This window comes from Talpa europaea (assembly GCF_964194135.1).
Source record: "Talpa europaea genome assembly, chromosome: 1".
Taxonomy (NCBI): Eukaryota; Metazoa; Chordata; class Mammalia; order Eulipotyphla; family Talpidae; genus Talpa; species Talpa europaea.
In genome coordinates, this window is record NC_140073.1 from 30,772,086 (window position 1) to 30,797,636 (window position 25,551).

The 25,551-nt window shown below is 33.4% G+C and overlaps 1 protein-coding gene across 2 annotated transcripts in view; it reads right to left on the reverse strand.

Annotated features, from left to right (window-relative positions):
• Positions 1 to 2,212: 2,212 nt before the first annotated feature.
• Positions 2,213 to 25,551, reverse strand: part of PRMT3 (protein arginine methyltransferase 3) — a gene marked incomplete at both ends in the record, with an annotated part of 77,467 nt that continues 54,128 nt past the window's right edge. For both annotated transcript variants that reach the window (XM_084255240.1, XM_084255239.1), the window contains 5 exons: positions 2,213 to 2,322; positions 6,828 to 6,915; positions 7,112 to 7,162; positions 21,617 to 21,703; positions 23,689 to 23,876. In XM_084255240.1, coding sequence (XP_084111366.1) covers positions 2,213 to 2,322; positions 6,828 to 6,915; positions 7,112 to 7,162; positions 21,617 to 21,703; positions 23,689 to 23,876 — 524 coding nt within the window. The remainder of the gene's footprint in view (positions 2,323 to 6,827; positions 6,916 to 7,111; positions 7,163 to 21,616; positions 21,704 to 23,688; positions 23,877 to 25,551) is intronic.

A 25,551-nucleotide genomic window follows, 5' to 3' on the forward strand; every position in this document is an offset into this window, starting at 1 on the left:
GTAGTTATTAAGGGTAATTTCCTAAAGTATATGCTTGCAATCCTAATAAAGCAAAGGTCAGTAGGGCAACTAGGCAAAGACTTATAACTTGGTATAGTAAGGCTACTATTTTAAGAAAGCTAATGAATCGAGTTGAGTCTGAATAAGATGAGAATGATCTAGAGGGCTGGTATGGTGTCTTGAGTAGTCTACATCAGACGTCTGCTTTGTCAGATGGAGGGTTAGGTCCTCAGTTGGATGTCTTTTCTGAAATTTTGTGTCTAGGGGCCTTCACTGAGAGAGACATGGATCCAATAGTTCATTCCCTGTAATTTAATTGCTCAAAGATTGAGGAAAGATGACCCGATGGGTCCCCTCCATCTCTGCTGGAGATGTCTTTTTCAGTAAATAAAGTCTCCTGGCTTTATCTCGTGGTAGAGTGTTCAGTCTTCTAGAGTTAAAGCACTATGGTGGGCATAAATGACTAAATTTTACTTTCTATTAACCAACTTAGTTGTTTACAGTAGATGAGGATGTCTTCTTTTATAAGGTTAGTTTCAGTGGCTGCAGATGCGTAAGTTTTCTGGTATAAGCAATCAGGTATTTAATAAGAGGCATTTCTATGGAAATGAAAAAAAAAAAACAAAACAAAAACAATGCTTAATGATTGAAGTACTATAATCCCTGCTTCTGAGTTTTGAAATAGTCAGCTGAGATTTTTGAGAGGTAAGGCTCTAAGCATCTTCAAATGGACTGAAGGCATATCTTGGGTTGTGTAATTTAAGTGTCTCTAATGGTACTTCTGACTAGTCATAGAAGAAAGCCACAAGAATTACACATGCATATAGCCATTGTGGTGATTTCTCGGCAGTTTATCAAGTTTTCCAATTCTGTATGGCTTCAGAAAAAAGTTTTAATTTTCAATAATTCCAAATCATCAGGATGAGGAAAAAAACTGGAAACAAACATTAGGACAGTTATTCAGCAAAGATACTGGTTCATTTTTCTATTTGTATCTCACCTAAAACATTTTATTGCTATTTAAGTTATTTAAGTCTCAAAGTAAAGGTTTTGGTATCAATTATTACTACTAAGCATGCATTGCCATATATTTTAAAGTTCTGAGTATATGTGCTTTGTATAAAAGTTAATTTATTTTTGAAAGTGGTTAGATGATAATGCTTAGGTAAATAAACTTAAAATAGGATACTATGACAGTTCAATAGTAAAATAAACCATTGCTTAGAAGAAAAAAATAAATGCATATCAAAACAAAAATACAAAGATCTAGTTTTCTATTACCCCAATTTTTAAAACCAAAGTTATGCCAACACAGTACTCTAAATATCTATAATCCAATAGTAAATAGTCCAAAATGGACAGTATATATGACTTAATTTAGACACAAATTGATGGTTTTAAAAACACTAGATTTTTAAGCAAGATTTAAACAAGAATATCTCATTCTTCTAAATCTTAATTTGATTAATTTGTCAGTACATTAAATGGAGCATATGCATGTACAACATTAGAAGAGTGTATACACTTTTTCTATACATAAATTCTTGAAAAAGATTAAAATATTTACTTTCTCATATCTAAAGGCTATTTTGTGTTTTAAAGTTCCATTTATACCATAATGATCTCCCTGCAGCTAAACTTATGTTACATTTGAAGTTATGAAAATCATTAATTGAAATTACATATTAATTCCTAAGTTAAAACAAATCAGTTTTAACAGTACTTTTTAGCTTCTTACAGTGGTTCTTTATTATATCCTAATATTCCAATAATACAATTAAAATCCACCAACCCTCAGAGAGGATATCTGCAATAAAATGTATAATACCTGTGTGAGGCTACTAGATTAACAAAACATCATTCAAATAACTAATCAATTACTTGTGTTTAAAATTTATAGTAAGAAACATTAAAAACAACAAAGACTACCCCTGTTCTAAACTTAGGCCAATTCAAATGATTTTCAATACAGCTAAACTCAGTGAAGACCTCACATTTGGTTAAATCTACCGACCAGACTTTGAAAAATGACATAAGTGGACCACTAGGATCGGCTGGTTCCCTTCCTCAGTTGAATTACATCAGGTCCCTCTCTACCTGCTTCTCTTGAGGAGACTCATTGGAAAGAACACATCATCCATCCATGTAGTCACATAAAACTTCTCCCTCCAGCCCTCCCCACCCCGTCCCCACATAAAAAACTTGTGCTTTTTCATTGGAGACCATAAGTTTGAGTTGAATTATTCAAGAAGAGGGTCACAATAAGAGAACGTGGATCTTTCTTGTTCTTGTGAACTGTGATCTTTCCTTTCACAGCTTCACCTATAGAAGAAAGGCAGAAGAAAATGTGTTTAAGAATTCAAAGAATATGGTCTAGAAATGTAATAATCGGTACACCGTACTTTTATGCTCATGTGGTTTGCTATTTTTTTTACCTTTTTAAAGTAATAAATTTAATTTTTAAAGCAATTTTATATTTACATTTTGAAAAAAAAGACAGTCCTAACACATATTACAGGTGCCAAAACCTGGAATGAGGGAAAGTATAGAGGTCAAGTCATATAGGTTGTTGGGAGAGTTGTTTTCCTGGACTTCTGAATATGGGGCCCTAAGGTTGTCCCTGGGCATATAGTAGAAATGAGGACATGGTTCCTGCACTCAAAGAACACAGGAAGAGAAACAGTTACACCAACAATCATACGCTAGGTATGTGCCTAAAATGTGCTGGAGGTGAAAAATGGGGGTGGTTGAAAGCAGTGAAAGGCAAGGTTTCACAAAAATGAATGAACCTGAGGACTAACATCATGGTTAACCAGGGTTAAGTAGTGCACGTGGATGGCATTTAAGGGAGAAAAAACGTGTAGGGAGCCTTCAGGGAACGGCATTTTGGGGAAGTGAAAATTAGTTTGGCAAACTTAAACCCATATTATATGGAGGCACACAACAGGCATTGGCCTTTAAGTTACTGACACTAAATGGAAAACCAGAACTTCACATGAAACAGTGAACACAAAATATATTATGTTTGTTTCAAGACAATAACTGATTACCTACAATTTTTATTATATTCTAAAATGGAATTTTATGTGCTTTTCTGATTACAAACACTTCTCACTTAATTTTGTATTTATTTACCAAAAGCCTTTAAAAATAAATAAGAGATCGCTAAGTTGTAATTGAATACCATTCTTTCATTTAACAAGAGTAAGTTCTTACTTAAGTAAGACCCTTAGTATAAGGGTCAAAATAGAAATGTTCTATGGTGCTTATAAAACAGGTTATCAAATTCTTCATTTCTAGTTTAAAGGGTTTAACTATGAGTTAGTCACATTCCTCCATTTAGAAATACAGCCCAAGATGAGCTAGTAATGGATACTTTAGTTAAATTTTCTTGAAAGAATGTGTCAAAATTAAACAAAATATCTGAATAATTAAAAAGTATTTATTAATTACTTTTTAAGATGGTACTATAATTTTCATGCCTTGAAATGCAAGCAAAACAATTATTTCTGTAATAATCTTAATTTCAAACAGCACTCACTTAAGTTAATTAAATAGCATGAAAGGTCAGAGTAATAAATACATAATTTACTCTGCTGAACTCCCTTCAATTGTTCAAGCCCGAGTAAAGTGGCAAGGCAGTGGCTGTGATACCCAGAGTAGATCAGAGTAATTAATCAATGTCAAATAGATATAAAATGACTGATGTTGTTAAGCGTGCACATTGTGGTGAGTCCTGCAAAGGGCACTCCTAGAGAGCTGAGCTGTATCACCTTGTTTTTATCACCAGCAGACGGCTATTAGTATACCACAAAGCAGTGTAGCAGTTCAATCAAGAACAAAACTGATTTCATTTCATTTCTGTTCTGGTGATTTTTAAAATTAATTTCTTCCAGAGCAATGAAATTTCCTTTCCTTGGAAGAGGTAAAGAAAGGAAATCATTATTATCACTATTGAAATTCAGCATTAAAATATGAAATAAAAAAAGGATGAATTTTCCATCATATAAAAGTTTAGTAGACATATACAGAGAAAGAGAAGTAAAACTCTGATTTTAATCATATTTTCAAAGCCAAATCATGTGGAAGATGAGCTGGAGTTTTATTTTTTTTTATTTTTTTATTTTTTTATAAATTTTATTGTTATATTCCCCATACAATTGCAGCCCCCCATTCTGACCCCAATCCCTCCCCTCCCGCCCCCGCCCCCCTAAAAGTGTCTCTGGTTCATAGTTTTTTGTTGACTTTGATTTTCACTTTCTTATAGTTATTCATTTTCCTGGTCCCTTATTTAAGTTTTCTAGATTCCTGCTATGAGTGAGACCATCCGGTATTTTTCTTTTTCTTTTTGGCTTATTTCGCTGAGCATGATCCCTTCCAGCGCCATCCATGTTGCAGCAAATTGCATGTGTTTATCTTTTTTGAATGCTGAGTAATATTCCATGGTATATATGTACCACATCTTCTTGATCCAGTCATCTATTTTTGGGCATTTGGGTTGTTTCCAAAGCTTAGCTATTGTAAACAGTGCTGCTATAAACATAGGGGTGCAGGTGTTCTTTGGAATTGATGTTTCTGTGTCCTTTGGGTAAATACCTAGGAGTGGAATTGCTGGGTCATATGGAAGCTCTATGTTTAGTAGGTCCAGAAATCTCCACACAGCTTTCCACAGTGGTTGGACCAGTTTGCACTCCCACCAACAGTGCAGAAGAGTTCCTTTTTCTCCACACCCTCGCCAACATTTGTTGTTGCTAGTTTTTTTAATATGTGCCATTCTCACTGGTGTAAGATGGTATCTCATGGTAGTTTTGATTTGCATTTCCCTGATGACAAGTGATGTTGAACATTTTTTCATATGCCTGTTGGCCATTTGCATTTCCTCTTCAGAGAAGTTTCTTTTAAGCTCTTCTGCCCATTTGTTGACTGGATTATTTTCTTTGTTGTTGTTGAGACTCATCAGCTCTTTGCAGATTTTTGTGATCAGTCCTTTATCATTCGTGTTGGGTGCAAAAATGTTCTCCCAGTTGGTGGGGTTTCTCTTTGTTTTTGTTATTGTCTCTTTTGCTGTGCAAAAGCTCTTTAATTTGATATAGTCCCAGCTGTTTATCTTTGCTGAGCTGGAGTTTTAAAGTAAACACTGACGTACAGGTTTGAACAGTAAAACTGCATATTATTTTAGAAGGAAAAGGAAAATGATCATCCTGAATTTAAGGTTGAAAGTAAGTTTTCTCAAAGGAACTCTTCTGCACTGTTGGTGGGAGTGCAAACTGGTCCAACCACTGTGGAAAGCTGTGTGGAGATTTCTGGACCTACTAAACATAGAGCTTCCATATGATCCAGCAATTCCACTCCTAGGTATTTACCCAAAGGACACAGAAACATCAATTCCAAAGAGCACCTGCACCCCTATGTTTATAGCAGCACTGTTTACAATAGCTAAGCTTTGGAAACAACCCAAATGCCCAAAAATAGATGACTGGATCAAGAAGATGTGGTACATATATACCATGGAATATTACTCAGCATTCAAAAAAGATAAACACATGCAATTTGCAGCAACATGGATGGCGCTGGAAGGGATCATGCTCAGCGAAATAAGCCAAAAAGAAAAAGAAAAATACCAGATGGTCTCACTCATAGCAGGAATCTAGAAAACTTAAATAAGGGACCAGGAAAATGAATATAAGAGAGTGAAAATCAAAATCAACAAAAAACTATGAACCAGAGACACTTTTAGGGGGGCGGGGGCGGGAGGGGAGGGATTGGGGTCAGAATGGGGGGGCTGCAATTGTATGGGGAATATAACAATAAAATTTATTAAAAAAAAAAAAAGAAAGTAAGTTTTCTCTAACTTCTTCAAAAGTATTCATTCATTCTGGAATGCTCATGTCTTATTCTCACAATACTGGAAGTGCTCAAATGTTTAAAGCACTGCTTTCAAAATTATTATTAGAACTAGGTTGTGAATAAAATGAATTAAAAAACAAGGCAAGGTCATTATTTTACATTATTTTACCCTGTTGTGAAGATTCTTGTACACAGACTATGGGCAAGATTGTTCAGAATACATAGCTGAAAAGAAATTGTGTGATTATAGGGATGATATACCTGTCCTTAACTGGGTGTTATCAAGCTGCTCTATCAAGTTCTTGTACCAATTAGAACTACTAGGAGTTTAAGAAAATTCCATATGTCTACCTTATTCCCTGTACTTGGCATGGTTCAACTTTATGTATTATTTTCCTTTAGTGATGGATGACAGAGTTTTATACTTCAGCCTTTCCATATTACTGTTACTGAGTATCTCTCCATTGATGTTTGTTATACATTCAGCTTTCCTACAGTCAGTGAAGGTGGGATAAGAAGACTTACATGTACCAAGCAGTTTAAAAAAGGTTCCATAATCAAATTATAATTTTTAGAGTTAAGAACTATAGGTGCTCATATAAGTGAGCAACCTATGAAGTGTAAAACAAAGAAATGTGTAATTGAACCAGACTTAATGAGGTAGAAACAATGGAGAACTTACTAGACAAGCACATTTTGAATACAATAACTACTGAATGACATTCTCTTTAATTTATATTTTACCTCTATAAGTGATATTTCTTTTTAGTCATTTAGGAAATAAAAATACTGTCTTTTAGTTATTTTAATAAAATAATATACCGTCTAAAATTTACGTAGATAGCAGCTTTAAGAACATCTTAACATCTATTGTATAACTTCAAAACCAGTGGGCACATAAGAAGTGGTTGTAGAATGAATGAATATTGCTTACTTCAGTATGAATAAGACATTTTTCCCCCTTGACTTTTCTTTCTTACCTGCTTTTACTGAAAATGGCTTTTCCAATAGAAATACTGTTTGTTTCCAGTGTGTTTTGGTACTCTGGGGGCCCGTTGAGAACATGACCTGCATTGGTAAAATTTAAAAGTATTTGATGAAGTACAAGATTTTTAATATCATGGTACATTAATCTACTATATCAAATACAAGCTTCAATTGCTTACAACAGCAAAATGCTTATGATCAAACACCTTGGGGCACAAAAATGAAATACAATGTATTTCACATAATTAATTCTTAGAAGACAAGTCATGATACTCACCCTGTTGTGGCAATTCTTCTCAAAATATATATCAAAGTAGCCAGCAATTGCCTGTTTAATAATATATATATAATTATTAAATTACTTAAATGATATAACTATTAATTATGCATTTTTTTAAGACATGGCAAACAAGAAACAGACATTTCTTAAACTTATATGGCAGGCCACTATTTTTCCTGGAAAAGATGTGATATGCAAAAATAAACATAATCTGGTTTACTCCCAAACAAACATACAATAAGAGTACAAAAGGCTAATCAAATAATCAATATGTGTTTTATTAGAGAATAAATAATCATGATAGACTACTGAAAGATGAGAGACTACACAGAGAGAAAGAAGGGTACAGCTGGCCCCAGTCAATCCAGACTCTCCTGCTGAGATATTGTCTTGTAAGGAAAGCCATCTTGGGCCCACTTATTTAAGTTAAACCTCCAGACAGCTGCATCAACATGAGACCACACTCAAAATATGTGTTTAAAAATTCGTGTTTCTCCCAGAGAAGAAACTCTGAAGTAACTAAAGGTTACTGTGATAGTACAAAAAGATCTATGAAAAAAACCTAATAAATTCAGAAGAACATATAACTTTCATTCTTTGGTAATAAAATCCGAATTTTTGCTTTTACTTCTGGGATGGGTTTGACTTTTTCTATTTCGATTGTTCAAGGGTAAATTGATAGTGGGAATTTTACAGGGAATATACAATGATGTAAAAGATTTTTTTTTTAAAAACCTGGCATTGTATAAAGTCTATAAAGCTAACTCTGTACTCTGTTGCTTTTGTAGAGTTAATATGGACTGGGTCTAAACCAAACTCAATTTTTAACCATAAGGTTCATTATAGTTTAGACACCAAGAGAGAATGAAAATACTACCTATAATTCTCTCAGATAGAATCATAAAGCAACGTAGTACTCAGCGACAGGTTATTAGAGAAAATCATACAGTTAATCAGTACATTTCTAAGACATAACTTTATTCAATTGCTTTCTGCTGCCACTTCACAGGCTAATTAAACTGTTTTCTTAAATTTATTCCTGTATGTCAATCTTGTTCACCACTGTATCCTTAGTGCCCAGAACACTGCCTGGTACATAGTATACAATAAATATTTGCTGAGTGAATGTGCATACTAGATACAATTCTATCACAATACTTACCACATGAGAGCAGAGTTTATCTTATCAGAATATAATTAAGAGCAAAGCTTACATGCAACTCATATTTCTATTCCCCTTACCCAGTCCAAGTTGACTATATAGCAGATTCTCAATGAATTTTAGTTAATATTTTTAGATAAATTTTAAAATATAGCTAGCCCTATTATGTAGTCAGTATAAATTCTTAAAACACTGACTAAATATAGATGGAACTAAAAATCTTTCAATGCAGCAAAATTGGAGAATCTGGGACAAACATGGGGAGAAGAAAACTAGAGAAAAGGAACCCCTAATTCTCTGTTTGAAATGACACCAAAAACTCCCGGGCTAAATTGTAGAATGGAAATGACACCAAATACTCCTGGCTGAATTGTAGACTGGACACATCACAAAAAAAAAAATCAACGATTTTGAAGGTAGAACAATAGAAATTATACATTTTGAAAAACCAAGGGAAAAGGATAGAAATAAAACTCAGGGATCCTCAGGAACCTATGAAGCTAATATACATGTGACATGAGACCTAGAAAAGACAAAAAAAAAAAAAAAAAAAGATATTGAAGCACAGTGGGAAAAAAACAAACCCCAAATTCTATATCCAGCAAAAATATCTTTTATGAATGAAGGCAAAATAAAGACATTTTCAAGTGAAGGAAAACTTAAAAAATTCATTACCAACAGACTTGTTTTACAAGACATTTAAAAGGGAGTTCTTTAGGCATGGGAAATAATACCAGAAGGAACCTGAAACATCAAAAATAACAGAACAAAGAAACTGATAAACAGCTGTGCAAACATAAAAGACTACTTTTTACCCTCTGAATTCCTTTAAAATTGTTATGATTATTTAAGGCAAAAGCTGTAACAAAATCTGGTGGGGATTTCAATGTAAGTACATGCAATCCCAAAGATGAGTGCGCAGAATTTCATAGCAGGGGTTTCACTTTATAATTATTCTACATGGTGTGTGTGTGTGTGTATCTTATGTGCTCCTTATATCCTGTTACCAAAAAAGAATGTGGGAAGAAAATCCTATACAGTACCAGAACCTGTAGAAACAACAAATTCAGCTTTAAAGAAAGCTCTTAACATCATCAGTCTTAAATATATAAAATAATTTTTATGTATCATATCTTTAACTGGGTAATAAAAACAGATGAGTAATATTGATATTGTAGGACAATTACAGATTTATAGGTATAGAGAATAGGAATTAAAAAATAAAAAAATTTAAAATACTGAAAAAAAAAATTGAGAATACAAAGATTCAACTTTGAATCTGTTCTCCAATCACTAAATCTCACCATATGAATTTCAGCTAATAATCAAAGACGAAACCAACATTCCCTTAACCCCTTCAAGTACTACAATGAATGAAACACTGGGAGTAACCAAAAAACAAATGGTAAATAAGCCTAAAGGCAATTAAATAAGAAACGAAAATGAACGATATAATTAATTTTATTTATGAGTACTTGGCAGGGATCTGTGACAAAGATACATCCGAGAACACTTCTTTTTCAGTTCCCTTTCAAATGTATCATGGGATATTTGACTCCTCGTGGAGAATTTCCTTCCTAGTGATGTTTGGTTATAGATATTAACAATATATAAATATATAACAATATATAAACACACATTTTTCAGAAGCATGAGGAGTTAGATAGAAATTTATACAGAATTAGGGCCTCCCCTGGTGGCGCAGCAGTTGAGCGCTGGGCTGCAGGGCTGCCCGTGGCCTCTGCAGTGCAGGTTCGATCCCCGGCCGCCAGGCAAGGGTCCCACATGGCTCACAGACCTCTCCTGCTGCGCCCGCTGCTCCCCTCAGCAGTGTGTTTCATCGGTCTGCCTGCTCTGCTCCCTGCTCTGGCTCTGGTGAATTCTCTCACCCTCCCGCGCTTCTGACTGTACCCAGTGCTTGTATAAATAAATAAATAAATCTAAAAAAAAAAAATCTTAAAAAAAATTTCATACAGAATTAAAAATTACATTCAGAAAACTTACTCATGAGATAGCATTCACGTAAGTGAGAAAATGGAAGACTCTTACCATGAAAAACTAAGAGGAATTATGGTTTTCAAATGGGTACTTAACGCTCAAAACAAAAGTTCCAGAATGTCACTTACAAGGGAGAGGGCTTTTTTTCATGTAAGTTATCCTTAATAATTAAAAGATTTTTAAAAAGAAAAAAAAAACCCTCAAAATAGTTACACAAACCAGTAGAATAATGATTCTTGTTTTTATTTCTGCAAAGCCTTTATAACCAAATATGTCTGCTGATTGGAGGACAAAACAATCTGTTTTGCTGCTGAACATAAATGTGTCACTATCTTTCATCACAGTTTCACTACCTTGTTTGCCATCACTTTGACAGGCTATCTTTAGGTCTTCCCAATGTTAATTTCAATGAAGCTATAGTCTGTCTGTGGAAGTCATTCAAATATAAGAATAAACAATAACCACAGGAAATTGAAAATAATGACTAACAGGCAATGAAATATAACTGGAGCACAACTTGACATGAGCCTGCAAAAGATCAGATAGGCTAGAAGGCCTGACCACAAAATAAATTTCTCTTTTGTTCCACATATATATCTTGTCAGGGGTGAAGAGAACTGCTGAGGAAAAATATAAGCATTAAAATCAAGGATCTGTAGCAGCAGATTTATCTGCAAAGGCAAAGTCATAACTAAATATTCACTGAATTGAACCACAAAAAAATTTTACTTATGCAGTCCTATAGATGGAAGGAGATTAAGTGGTAATTAACAACAATAATAGTGATGATAGAAGAAAACAGAAAAGTAAAATACATAAGTACATTTCTGAGATAATTTAATCATGCTTGTAATTTAGTGAGAATCCTCCACAATTACTTTGAAACACATAGAAAAATAATTTTCTTTATTCTTTTGTGTGTCTCTTAATTATTTTTTTGTGTAGCTTTATTGTGTATCTTAAATATTCCTAAGTATTAGAATACAGCTTCAGAATGCGCCTTGGTGGATTTCATAAAAGAGAAGAAAATGAGTCATACTATTTGTCAACTCAATCATTGAAAAATCTGTTTTAAGCCACATTTTGTTTGTTTATCCCATGTATGAAAAGGTAGATGCAGTTCATTTTACACATGCTCATTTGGAAAAAACAATGACTTGGAATAAAAATGAATTTCTGTGTATTTTGGTATAAATATTTCTTTAAAGAGCACATGCCATGTGTGTATGTAACAAAGCAGCAACCAATGAAATAAGAACAGACTAGACCTTCCAAAGAAGAAAATTAAAAATTATCATTATCACTATCACCTGCAGGGAGTAATTTATCATTTCTGTTCTTCATTGGTATCATGTTCCAACAGCGTGTGGTTACAGCAGATATAATTAGGCAGCTGGCCACAGAAGTAGGAGGATAATGTGCTTTTGATGGAGTTTATCCAAGCATAGAGATAGAGTGCTTGTAATCCATGCAGCAGAATCACTATGACAAAAATGCAATTCATTTCTTTGTTGGAGTATTTCTTTCAAAATCTTAATGTGGAATTCAAAAGGCAACTGATGACGAGTTTGAAGCAAGTAAAGAGAAAGAAGATAATGCATAAAAATGATTATTATAGCTCACATCATTGCATATAAACCAGCCAGATGAAAACACAAACATAAGCTGAACAAGTCAGTGCATAAGAGCATGAACTCTTCTAATAGTGATAACTGATATTCAAGCTTGAAGACATAATCAACAAATATGAAAATTACATATCATGATTTTTTCCCAGTGTTAAGCTTATCTTAAATTATGAACTCATCGTTTTCCAATTAATTTTCTATTTTATCCTAGGAGAAAACATGCGTTTTCTTTTTCTGATGATTCCTCTAGGGAACAATACATATTAAGTACCATATACTTCTCAAGGGATGTTGCCAAATTGAGTGGTTTTTAGAAACAGACCAACCAATATGTGAAGAAGCAAAAGAAATAATAGGTCCTAAATATATTTTTTAAATTGAAAACAATATAATTTTTGATTTTTCAGATTATAACTGAAATTTCTTTTAAATTCACTTAAAATTCCTTGTCATTTCAAAATTGCTTATTATACCTCCCCATATTCTAAAACACAAATACCTTAACTCTGACATTTCATAAATTAGTACCTTACATATTCTAATTGCTTTACATTTCTTTGTAGCTATAAACACTGAATACTGTTTTATACATTCATTAAGCTGTGCCAATATTTTCACTTTTATAAACCTTTTGAACTATAATACACATCTAGAAAATTGCACAGGAGTACATCATGGTGAATTTTCAAGCAGAATAGAGCTATGAAACTTATACTCAGTTCCAGAAATACACATCCCAGCAGCCTAGTAATGTCCCTTACATACCTAGTTAATCACATTACAGTTCAACCCTGACAAGTTAACCACTACCCTGATTTTGGGGTCAGTTTTACTAAAATATAATTGATGTGCAACACTGTGTAAGTTTAATGAATATGTTGATCTGATACACTTATAAACCACAAAATGATTACCATCACAGCCAGTTAATACCTCCATTACACCACATAATTACCATTTATTTTCTGTGGTGAGAACATTAAAGATCTACTCTCAGCAACTTTCAAGTACAAAATGCAGTATCATACTATGAATATACTATATTATACCATAATTACCATGATTACCATTGGGTCCCCAGAACTTACTCATCTTATAGCTGGACGTTTGTGCCCTGTGACCAACATCTTCCCATTTCCCCCATCACTTACGTAACTACCATTCTGTACTGTGTTTCTGAGTTCAGCTTTTTTAGATCTCACATATAAGTGATATCATACATTATTAGTTTTTGTCTGACTTACTTCACTTAGCATAATGCCCTCAAGGTCTATGCCTATTATTGTAAATGGAAGATTTCCTTCTATCTTCACCAGGATGATTTGAAGTTGGACTGCAGTCCATGCAAGGCCTCATTTACCTCTATATTAACCTTTTTTTAAGTGCAGTCTCCGGGGTCCCAATGCAAAGCACTGGGGAATTTAAAAGGTCCCATTTTCGTATTCCTAACCTTGTGAGACTATTAAATAGTCTAGTGAAGGCTGCTGCTTCCAAGTTGGCAAAGCCTATGAGGCAAATGCAGTCCCAAATGTCAGTCTCATTTCTTTGACTTTCCTTCTTTTCTGAGCCTTGATTTGACCATATTTTACTACTTTTTCTCTCTGACACCTTCAAACAGGGTATTTTTTCAGCTTGTATAGTTCTCAGCAAAAGGGGTTGCTCCACTTTATGTAGTCGACCATTATAGAAAGAAGATCTTTCACTGCATTATTTTCCCCTACTGAAGGTCCCTTGCCGTATCACGTCCCCATTCTCTAAGCTTGCTGCTCCTGTTATGTCTCAGTTTAAATGCTACTTACTCTTGGCGCTCTTGTAAACCCCACAGAGAAGATTATAATAAACCAATTAAATGATCCTGCATTCCCTATAACAAAACTCACCGTACTCATAATGCTTTTTGTTCAACTGAAGGTCCCAATAGGCCCTTAAGGCCACTCTCACCATGTCTGTGCTCATGTCCATAGCCTCACTGCCTAATCACAATGCCTGGGTATTCTATCTAAACAGTGAAAGCAACTGTGCAGTTACAAAGGCATGAAATAGCCTGGGATGTTCAGGGACTAAAAGAAATTAATAAAGACTTGTTAATTAAGTAAACAAATAAATGAAAGATGAAGTGATATAATATGCTCGACTTTTACTAACTAACCTTTGGGAAAAGGAAACCATGACGCTGTTCTTCTAACTTCCTATTTTTTATTCAAAACTGATAACATATGCCAATTACTTTGGAGAAATATTCTCTGACATCAACAATTAATCACTTTCCACTAATATAATACAAGCAGTATTAATTAAGAAGGTTTTCAGGAAGAAGCCAGACCTAAGGTAAACCCAAGAAGTAAGACAGTGCCAGGTGAAGGGTACCTGCCATATGAATCCATTATTAAATTCTGTTACATGATACTATATTGCAACAATCTATTTATATATTAGCCTTTAGTACTAATGAGGATCTTTGGGGCCAGAGATCCCAAATACATTCTTTGTTACATTCACAGTGTCTTGAAAAGAATTACTTTGGATGTGCTTGCAATTTAAAACTCTAGATTTTTCTTTCTCACTGCTTCATTATATTCCTCTCTTCCTGCTTTCTCATAAACATCATCAGTTTTTCACTGATAGAGTTATTGATATAGTTATTGAATACTTATTGTTTCCTTGTATTCCATTTTTCAATGCTACTTTTGCTAAAAATCATCCACAATCCATACAGGAGCTATCATCCAGTTTTAGTTTTTGAAAAGGCAGAAAACACTATCATTGGTAAGTAAATATATTTCTAGGAACAAAATCATGATGATCACCTCCCAACTAATTCCTTCTATAAAATATCCAACTCTGAGTGGAACCAAAAATCTAGTAGTATTCATTTATGTCTGTCATTTAGAGGCTGCAGCATGTTAAAGAAGGTAATTATATTAGCTATCTTAAATTCTGGGGTAATTTCAGGTGTGTTTTAGTTGCAATCTTTGCACACTGCAGTGTGAGACAGTAATTTACATATTTGGAACCCAGTATTTAGTCTGTTCCATCTCTTATTCGAGGGGTTGGATGCTAAATGAAAAGAAGAGGAAAAAGAAATCAGACTGAACATTATGGTCCAACCTTTGGGAACAGTCAGAATATATCACTTGTTAAAGGAAAGTACATTCTACAATAGTTATGTCACTGTCTCAGTGATTTAGAAATTAGAAACGTAAGCCTTTGCAAAACTATAGATAAGAAGAAAGTGATTTTGCTTTGAGAAGTAGCTGGTTTGTATAAATGCAGCATTTTGAAAGGTCTCATTTCTTTAATACATTAGATATTCAAGCATACAGTTAGATCAAAGAAATTTCAATGTACAGCTTGGCCTGCAAAGGTGTACAAAAGGTCAAAACAAAATAACAAAAACAGTCTTTGAGGGGGTAATTATAGCCATATTAGTTATGCTTATTCAATCTTCATGAAATAACTAAATATCATCTATGAAATTACATAAACTCTAAATTGCTATTACCAAATGAATAAATTAAAAATGTAACAAAACAACCCTTTTGTTGAAAATGCAGAAGATAGGAAAGTGATTGGAAATATCAGATGGCTCATTTTTTGAGCATATTTTTATGTGCCAGGCAGAGCGGTAAATGCTTTTATGCATTATCTCATTTAACACTCAAAATAGTATCTAAAAAGTAGGCACTGGTGGTGTTATCATGATTATACAGCCTCTAGGTAATGTGGAGGAGTTAAATACTACACTTAATCTTAGACAAAAGGTCAAGAAGCGATGTGGAGGCGTTAAATACTAATACTAAGGAGCTAGATACCTCCTCTAAGGTAATACTGGTAAATTCAGTCCATTGGGTCTAAACTAGCTTTTATCCACAATGCAACTTCACCACTGCTTAAACTTTTCTTTGATTTTAACCATTTTTAGAAAACTCTATCCTATTTAAAGATTAGTGCTTTTCTCATTCAGTTTCCTAGAAAAAAAAAGATAGAATCATTTTGGTAAATCTTATTAGAGAGCAAGTTCTGAGACAGCTGGTGCATATATTCAAAATCAATTTTTCCACCTTGACTCATCTTTCCGTGAAGACTGATCCTTCCTGTGACTACATACATATACATCAGATATCTGGAAACATTAGATGCTATAGAATTTTTAGACGATCTGGACACCAGTATTCATGATGGTTTTTGCCAGACCTTAATTGCAAAGGAAATCTGAATTGGGAAGATTATTTTCCTTACAGGTCATTACTCCAGAGATAACTGCCTGAATCAAAGAAGAAAATACCTGGTCAAGCTCATTTATTATCACAATCTAATAATGCCAATTGGCAGCCTCTGAGATAGGACTAGGGAAAACTCCCCTGACATCTCTAAATCAAGAGTTCACTATTATTGATTATTTGACAACTAAACCATTTTATGCTTATTGCTGCGCTTGAGATAAGTATTTTAGGCCTGTTTAAGTGTGATTACTTCTCTCACAATTTATGGTGACCCTCAGCATTGCTCATTTCAAGCATGACCCTGTATCTAGAATTAAAGTGATATGTAATGTAGCATAAGAAATTCAACAATCTACTCAAATTATGTTTTAGAACAAGTTGATGTTCAAATTCTATATAACTCAGTTTTAAAAAATGCAGATTCACAGGATTTACTTACAGTTTGACTTTTAAAAATGGGATGAAAAGCATAGGAATCTCTACCAACTCTATAAGTTATTTTACTCAACGTCAGGTTTCTCATACTGTGGTCTTTGACATTCTCAGGTTTAATAATGGTATAATACTGCAGTGATTCCTCTCACTATCCTATTCAATGGACATATATCACAAAGTTAATATTTTTTTAAATATCAAAAATTTCTTAAAGGTATGGTTCAATGGCAAGTATAAAAAAGTAGGAAGGTAACTATGTAAGAAAGGTAGGTTGAAGAAATCCAGATTTTAAGAAGGTCAAAATCCTCTGGCATCCAGTTTAGAAGACTAAACTCTCTGTGGTTGGGGAAAAATGAATGGTAAAAGGCGATCAAGCGGAAGTGTTCAAAATTTTGTAAGCGATGCATAGGGTGCACTTGGACTTTAATTGAATTTTAAAGATGCCAACACTCAACAGAACTCCTCTGAATACGAGATGAAGCATTCATGTATTAGATAAAAGAAAAACCACATAATGGGAAAATCTCAGATAATCAAAATTACTCTATAAAATCCTGTGATAAGGTCATATTGGAAACAACATGAAAATCATACCTCAATAAGATCAATAATCATTTTTTTTTGGCAACGGCACACATCAACATTTCTTTGGATGTGTTCTAGATGTAGTAGAAGGTTTGTAACACAATGCCATGTTGTATTAAAGATACATACTTTACACAGATCCACCATTAGATATAGCAATTCCACTCCTAGGTATATACCTGAAGAATTCAAAAACACTAATTCAAAGGGATCTATGCACTCCTATGTTCACTGCAGCACTATTTACAATAGCCAAGTGATGGAAACAACCTAAATTCACAATGACATATGAGTGGATTAAAAAGATATGGCTGGGGAAAAAAAAGATATGGCTGGTGTGTGTGTATGTATGTATGCATGTATGTATGTATGTTTGTGTACACACACACACACACACACACACACCAGAATACTACTAAGCTATAAAAAAAAATTCAGCAGGGATGGAATGAGAAGGAATTATGCTAGCAAGATAAATCAGAAGGAGAAAGAAAAATACCATATGATTTAACTCATATGTGGAATACGAAAAGACAAAACAAAGGTACAGACACAAAATCAAAACAAACCCTAGAAATTTGACTACAGAACTGAGGCTATCAGAGGAAAAGAGAAAAGATTATGAGTACCTGGGTGGTGGAGTTGGTGTGATAATATACATCTAAAGAGGTGTGAACCTATACCCTAAATCATGCAGTGTTGTAAACCAAAATTACCTCAATAAAAAATAATAGTTTTAAAAAATCAAGTATATATACGTTTGGGGTCTCCCCGGTGGTGCAAGGGATTAAGCACCGCACTATGAAGCAAGCCGCAGTCTCTGCAGCATGAGTGCGATCCCCGGCCGGCCAGGGAGCAACCCACATGGTGCTGCAGACCTCTCCTGTCTCACCCCGCTGCTCCCCTCAGCAGTGTATTTTGGTCAGTCTGCCTGTTCTGTTCCCCACTCTGTCTCTGATGAATCCTCTCACCTCCCCGCATCTCTGGCCTGTACCCCAACTCTTGTATGTGAAATAAATAAATCTTTAAAAACATTGTTTAAGTGAAGTACACAAGTATACTATGTACAACACACACATAAAAGTCACCGGGATAGAGCTCAGTGAGCTTTTACAACATGAACACACTAAACTACTACCCAGATCAAAGAAAGAACCACTCCTAAGATTCTGGAGTTTTGATCATGTCCTCTTCCAAAGACTAAGTCCCCTTAAAAAATAGTAACCACTATTTTGATGTTTATAAACATCCTTTTTTCATATGCATTCTATTCCTGGAATTTATCCAGCTCCTAAGGTATAATCAAGGCGATCTTTTTTATAGATGTATAGTACTCCATAAACATACCACATTTATTTACCCGGTCTATTACTTATGAATATTTGCCTTCAGTTTACATTATCTGAAAAATATGAACATTTTCTTATCTAACTACAATGCCATTATCTCATGTAGCCAAATTCTCAATTCTTTGATAGTATAAATACCCATAAGGTGAATTTTATTTATGTTTAACTGATAAACATTTGTATTTATAGCATGTTAGATCAGAATGAATAATAAAGATTATTCAGCTAAGTGTAAGTTCCTTGTTTCACATTTAGGAAACTAAGACCCAGAAAAAGAAAACAATTTTCATAATGTTGGCCAGTGGCAAAGGTAGGACTAGAATCTAGTTATTCTGATTCCCAGTCTAATATTATTTATGATTTTTTATTGAGGTAAAATTAATTTACTGTATAGATTTCAGGAGTACAGTTTCTCACTCTCCACACTCATTACTAAATGCCCAGTCACCCCACCTACCCCCAAACAATCTGCCCTTTCACTCATTCTCTCCCTTCTTCCTCCCTCTGGTAACTATTATTATGTTGTCAGAGTCTATGGGCTTATTTTTCTTTTGTTTGTTTGCTTGCCTTTCTTCTTTATATCCCATGAGTGAGTGAAATCATACGGTATTTGTCTCTGTCCTTTTGACTTCACTTAGCATAATCCCCTCATGGTCCATCCACGCTGTTGTTCATGGCAAGTTTCATCTTTTTCCTATAATGTGCATTTTAATATGCCTACTGAAGAGAAGAACTATATGTTTTGGCTTGTTGCTATATCCCTAATGCCCCACAGTTCTCAGCACATATTACTACTCAAAAAAAAGTTCTTGAGACCAATTAAAGAGATTTAAGCATTCCCATGCCACCTAAGCCTACACAGAAAGGTTGAGGTTTAGGGAAGAACAGAAAGTTCAGGACCATCCTGTAGATCATATGATCATTCACACAAGGAGAAATCTGAAACTGACTATAGAGGTGGAATCACATAATTCGAAATACTCCCGTTCTAACACATAAAATTTACTTAATGAAGTCAATTAAAATATATACCAGATGTCCCACTAAAATCTATGATGCAAGTTCAAGACAAATCTTACTATTTCTAAGCAGCACAGATGTGTTTTAATAATTAGTTTCTTTAGCTGATTAGCTTTGCAAGGTCAAAATTAGGTCAATTTACACCCCAAAGTACTAAGAGCTGATTTAATACTCAGGAATGAGTATGGCATTAGTTGGTTCTATTGTCGAAGACTTTTCAAAAGCCTGGAAAGAAGATTTAAAGAACACAATTGCAATGAAATGGGTTTATCTTGATGCTTTTTTCTTAAACTATTAGAAAAATTTAAAGCTTAGTTGAAAAGTAAAATGAAAACAAAGAATGCTAAGAGCAAGGAATTACTAAAGTTTGAGTTGTAAACATTTTAAAGTTTCTTTTAAATACATTTAAATTAATTTTAAAAATTCTAACTCAGCCTTATTTCAACTCATCCAAAACTAAACATCAGGCCCTCTTAAATATATCTACCATTTAGCAAATATCTCTTTTAAAAAAGAAGGAAAGAACTGAGCTGCGGTTAACACACAATTTATATTTAGCTCACTGACAACTTTTGTTTACTTTCACTTACTTTTCCTAACTTAAAAAATTCTAAACAGATAAGCTAAGGTTTATTTATTTATTTGCTTGTTTATTTATTTCAGAAAAACTTTTGTGTTCCCAGGGCCAGAACACCCTTTGTGTATTTTTATATTTTTACATTCACACTCAAATGTTCTCAGCACTTGCCACTTCTCGGGTAAGCATCTTTTCAGGTCATAGAATAGGTTTTACTTGTATTTTTTCTTTGTGCCCAGAGATTTTAGAAAAGTATCTAGCAGATAGTTTTAATATTTGTTTATTAAACTGTTAATAAAAATCTAAATATTTTAAGTTTTGATTAATAGTGAATACAGTTCAAACTGAGGTCACAAAAGTAGTCTATCATATACCAATCTCAGTAGAATGCTCAAACAAAAAACAATAGAAGTAACACGTAAGACAATGAAGATGGAACTTAGACAAAATATAACAGAAAGCCCTTAAAAAGAATTCTTCAAAATCAAAGCACATTGTTAAACTCTTTGGATGTAAAATAATTATTGTATCAAAGTAAACTGAAACAATTTTAAAGAAACCATAAAACTTTTTGTATATCAATCTGAGTGTATAAATAAGAATCAAGTTGAAGAATCAAAGTTAATATGATTATAAATCTGATTCATAATTTCAATAAAAATTTATTTTCTGAAGATATAATTAGTAATCAAACTTATATACTTAGTTTAGTTAATATAAATATTTGTACTACTACCACCAATATAAACCCATCCTTATTTTTAATAAAGGCCCATATATTTTATTAATATTTAAGTCTCGGTAAAGGTAAATACTGTTTTGTTAGTACTAATATACATTTTGAAATTATTTAAGAATAACTATATCTTAATAACAATATTTCTGGCTCCAATGTAGGTGCTTTCACATATATTATCTCATTACTCTGTACAACTAAATTGACAGAATTATCACCATTTTTCTTAAAGCAGTTAATCTGAAAATACCGAGGTAATGAATATAGTAACAAAAGCAGTGAGTGGCAGAACCAAAGATGAATTTGGATTTGCCTAACTTTTCTAAAGCCCATATTTCTTCTATTATATCAGATTAGTTCTGTAAGAAAGGTAGAGCACTAGTTTATGATTTTTCACACATGAATATAAAAAATTACATTAAATAAACACATCTTATTCCACCGAAATTGAATGTTAAGAGTTACTAGGAGGAATAAGGCATGAACTTTGTCTTTGAAGATAAAGTTGAGTGGTCTCTATTAATTATATAATAGGTAATAATGAAGAATCAATAAAGAAAACTCATTATGTAAACATGGTTTCCCAATTTTTCCCTTTTGAATTAAACTAACTTTTTGAAGTCTACAGACCTATTAAAACAGATCTGTTCAATAACTTAACAAAGGCAAAGATAGACTGTCAAAGGCAATAGTCTTTTTCATTTATCACAAGTCTGATAATTAATTCATTAACCTGCCAATCAAATGTACTACTAGAGAAATTTGTCAAAGTAGAATGAAATAGCTTACCGTGCACAAGGATGTCTTTGTGATTTTCAGGGTAAAATCTGAAGAAAATTCCAAATCTGAGATAGATGTTGCATGGCAATCTATATGCTGCCCATCCAAAAAAAAAAAAGTGGGGGGAAGAATTTTGTAAAAACAGTAAAAAGAACAAAAAAATTGTGCTTCTTTATGCAAAAAGGATTTTGCAAACCAATGAATTGCAAAGCTTATTCATATCCCACATTTGGGATCCTTTCCAAATTTACGGGTACGATCATTTTGTTAATTTTTCTTTAAATGAAGTATTTTTTACTTAGACTTCTTGTAAGGTATCTTATATATCAATCAAATCACAATTCATATCTCCTAAAGCTTTTCTTCACACCAAAATACTTTTAAAATAAAAAAATGTCTTCATGTGTTCTAACTAAAATTATTTTCCATACAACACCAATTACACATTAGCTATAAATTATGTGTAATGATAAGTCAATATTTTTTATTAGAAATGACAACTTGAAAACATACTAGTGAAAAAGACAAGTTGTTTCAAAATTTATTTTTATAACTGCTTTTGAAGGTAAGTCTGTTAGACATTAGGGAAAAGCACAATAGTTTCAATCAAAGAGAAAAACCAAATATGAAGATTCAACTCAGGAAAAATGTACTCAAATATTCTATTTCTTATTCTTCTCTGGGTCAAATCTTTCTCCATTTCATTAAGGTAAACATATTCTGATCAGAAATATGTTCTAAAGGCTGTCAAAAGTTGAGTTGCCATGAATAGTATATAATCCAGGGAATACAATTCTTCTGACTATATGCTAGAGGTATTACTCTTTTAAATGAGAAAATTTAAAAGAAGTTACAAAGTGATTGTCTTTTACTTTTAGGAAGACTGGAATAGAGAACAAACTATAAATTTACTAAACAAATCATTAGTGTAAAAAAAGAAGAAAGGGTATTATAAACTTATTAAATATGTTCATTTTTCAGTTCTAATTAGATATTCACAGAAGTTTTTACATTAGATATTCACAAAAGTTTTTACATTAGATATTCACAGAAGTTTTTACATTAAGCAAAGAGATCACTAGAGAGAGAAACTGTTTCTGCACCCCAGCCCTGTTCCTTCTGTTCAGCCTTAAGTTGAGTTGGCTAACATGGTACACGCCTAGTCTGAGCCAAAGAATCCCAATAAAATCCCTTACTATCAGTGTACCAGAACAACAAACAGTCTTGTAATCTTTAAGCAGTCTGTATTTTTTTTTTCCTTAACAGCAGAATGCAATTTTAATCAGCTTGCTCTAGTCAAGGTACTTTGCATATTTATTATTCTATGCTAATTGTAAAGACTATCGATTTAAGAAAATTAATAAACATTTACTGAATGTCTCCTTTGTTCAGTGAATAATTATTAATGCTATAGTAATAGTGTCACTAAATAGAGGAGACAATATTCTAAACCTAATGTTGAACAAGCTGAATTTGTTTGATTATCTAATTGAAACAGACAAATTAAGGAGTTTTTAAGAAAAGCAGTATCACTTTTTATCAAAGTTATTACTCAATCCATGTAAATTAGACCCCTTCCTGAATAATTCACAATAAAACTAGAGATTAACATAGTAAACACAAAAGGCACAGAGATATCTGAGCAGAGTAGGACCTTAGTTTCATATGCAAATTCAGTATAATTATTTCATATGAAAAGTTTAGAAGAAACCTGAATGAAAGAAAATAAATTGTGTGGAATATATGATAGGAAAGCATAATGTGGCTGTAAATGAGAAGTTAGAATATAGCGAAGAAGTGGTGATGAAGCAGAATGACAATATAGCAGGATTTTTTGCTTTCATTAAGCCCAACTAAATGATTTAAACCTTCCAATTCATTATAAGGACCTACTCTCTCCCCATATAAAGAGGTGTGACTCCAAGATGATATAGTCAACTGGCAAATATCATGATCTCATGTTGCTTCTGTCTTGAAGATCAGCTTATGAAATCAATGTACTAATTTCAAATACTGAACTCATAAATGAAAACTAGGAAAACTGGAAATACTGTTAAAAATGAAATGAGTAAAATACCTACCTTAATACTACTAGGATCTGAAATAAGTGTCTTCGGATCCAAAATTTCCACAACAGCTTCTGGAATAACTGCTTTCTTCATACAGGACATATTGAAGCCATAGACATCATCCCAAAAAGCAATTCTATCAGCATGTTTATCCACATCACTTACTGCCACAAGGCTGATAGCACAAAGGTCAGGATAAACTGTAACAAATAAAAACACCCAACAACTTAGTATTATTTCTGTTTATGACAAAATATAACATTTAAAGTATAAATACCAAATTCATTACTATGGACTACTAGCAGTAGGAAACTAATGAAGATACAGATGAGGGAAAATAACCAAGTTTCACCTCGTAGTCTCTTTTGAGAAAAGATATTAATTATTGTGATGTTAAGATTAAAATAAGAGTTTCAATGATGGGTTCTTGTAAAAATAAAACAGATGAGATGAACAATAATAAATAAACCAGAGATAAATACACTCATTAACATTAAAACTTATGCTGACATTAAAAAGGTATAAGATCTTTATACATTCCTCTAAAATGTGTAGACAAATCATTTAAAAGATATGCAACATATATGGTACTGGAACAAGAACAGACACATGGACCAATGGAACCGAATAGAAAATCCAGAAATAAACCCACAGATTTATGGTCACCTATTTTTTGACAAAGGAGCAAAGAATATGCACTGGAGCAAAGAAAGTTTGTTCAATAAATGGTGCTGGGAAAACTGGGTCGCTACATGCAAAAGAATGAAGCTTGACCACTACCTCACACCATGCACAAAAACCAACTCAAAATGGATTAAAGAATTAGACATAAAACCTGAAAACATAAAATACATAGAAGGAAATATAGGTGAAACACTACATGACATGTACCTCAAAGACATCTTTATAGACATATCACCCAAAGCAGTGATAGTGAAGGCAAAGATAAAGAGCTGGGACTACATCAAATTACAGAGCTTCTGCACAGCAAAAGAGACAATAACCAAAACAAAGAGAAACCCCACCGACTGGAAGAAAATTTTTGCACACAACACTAATGATAAAGGACTGATCACAAAAATCTACAAAGAGCTGATGAGTCTCATCAAAAACAAAGAAAATAATTCAGTCTAAAAATGGGCAGAAGAGCTAAAAAGAAACTTCTCCAAAGAGGAAATGCAAATGGCCAACAGGCATATGAAAAAATGTTCAACATCACTTGTAACCAGGGAAATGCAAATCAAAACTACAATGAAATACCATCTGACATCAGTGACAATGGCACATATTAAAAAAACTAGCAACAACAAATGTTGGCAAGGTTATGGAGAAAAAGGAGCTCTCCTGTATTGTTGGTGGGAGTGCAAACTGGTCCAACCACTAAGGAGAGCTGTGTGGAGATTTCTTGACCTACTAGATATGGAGCTTCCATAAGATCCAGCAATTCCACTCCTAGGTATTTACCCAAAGGACACAGAAACATTAATTCCAAAGGGTACCTGCACCCCCATGTTTATAGCAGCACTATTTACGATACCTAAGCTATGGAAACAACCCAAATGCCCAAAAATAGATGACTGGATCAAGAAGATGTGGTACATATACACAATGGAATATTACTCAGCAATCAAAAAAGGTAAACATTTGCAGTTTGCAGCAACATGGATGGAGCTGGAAGGGATCATGCTCAGCGAAATAAGCCAGAAAGAAAAAGAAAAATATCGGACGGTCTCACTCATAGCAGCAATTTAGAAAACCTAAATAAGGGACCAGGAAAAAGATTAATTAATACAAAGTAAAAGTCAAAATCAACAAGCAACTATAAACCAGAGACATCACGGAGTGGGGGGAGGGAAGAGGAGAGGAAGGAGTACG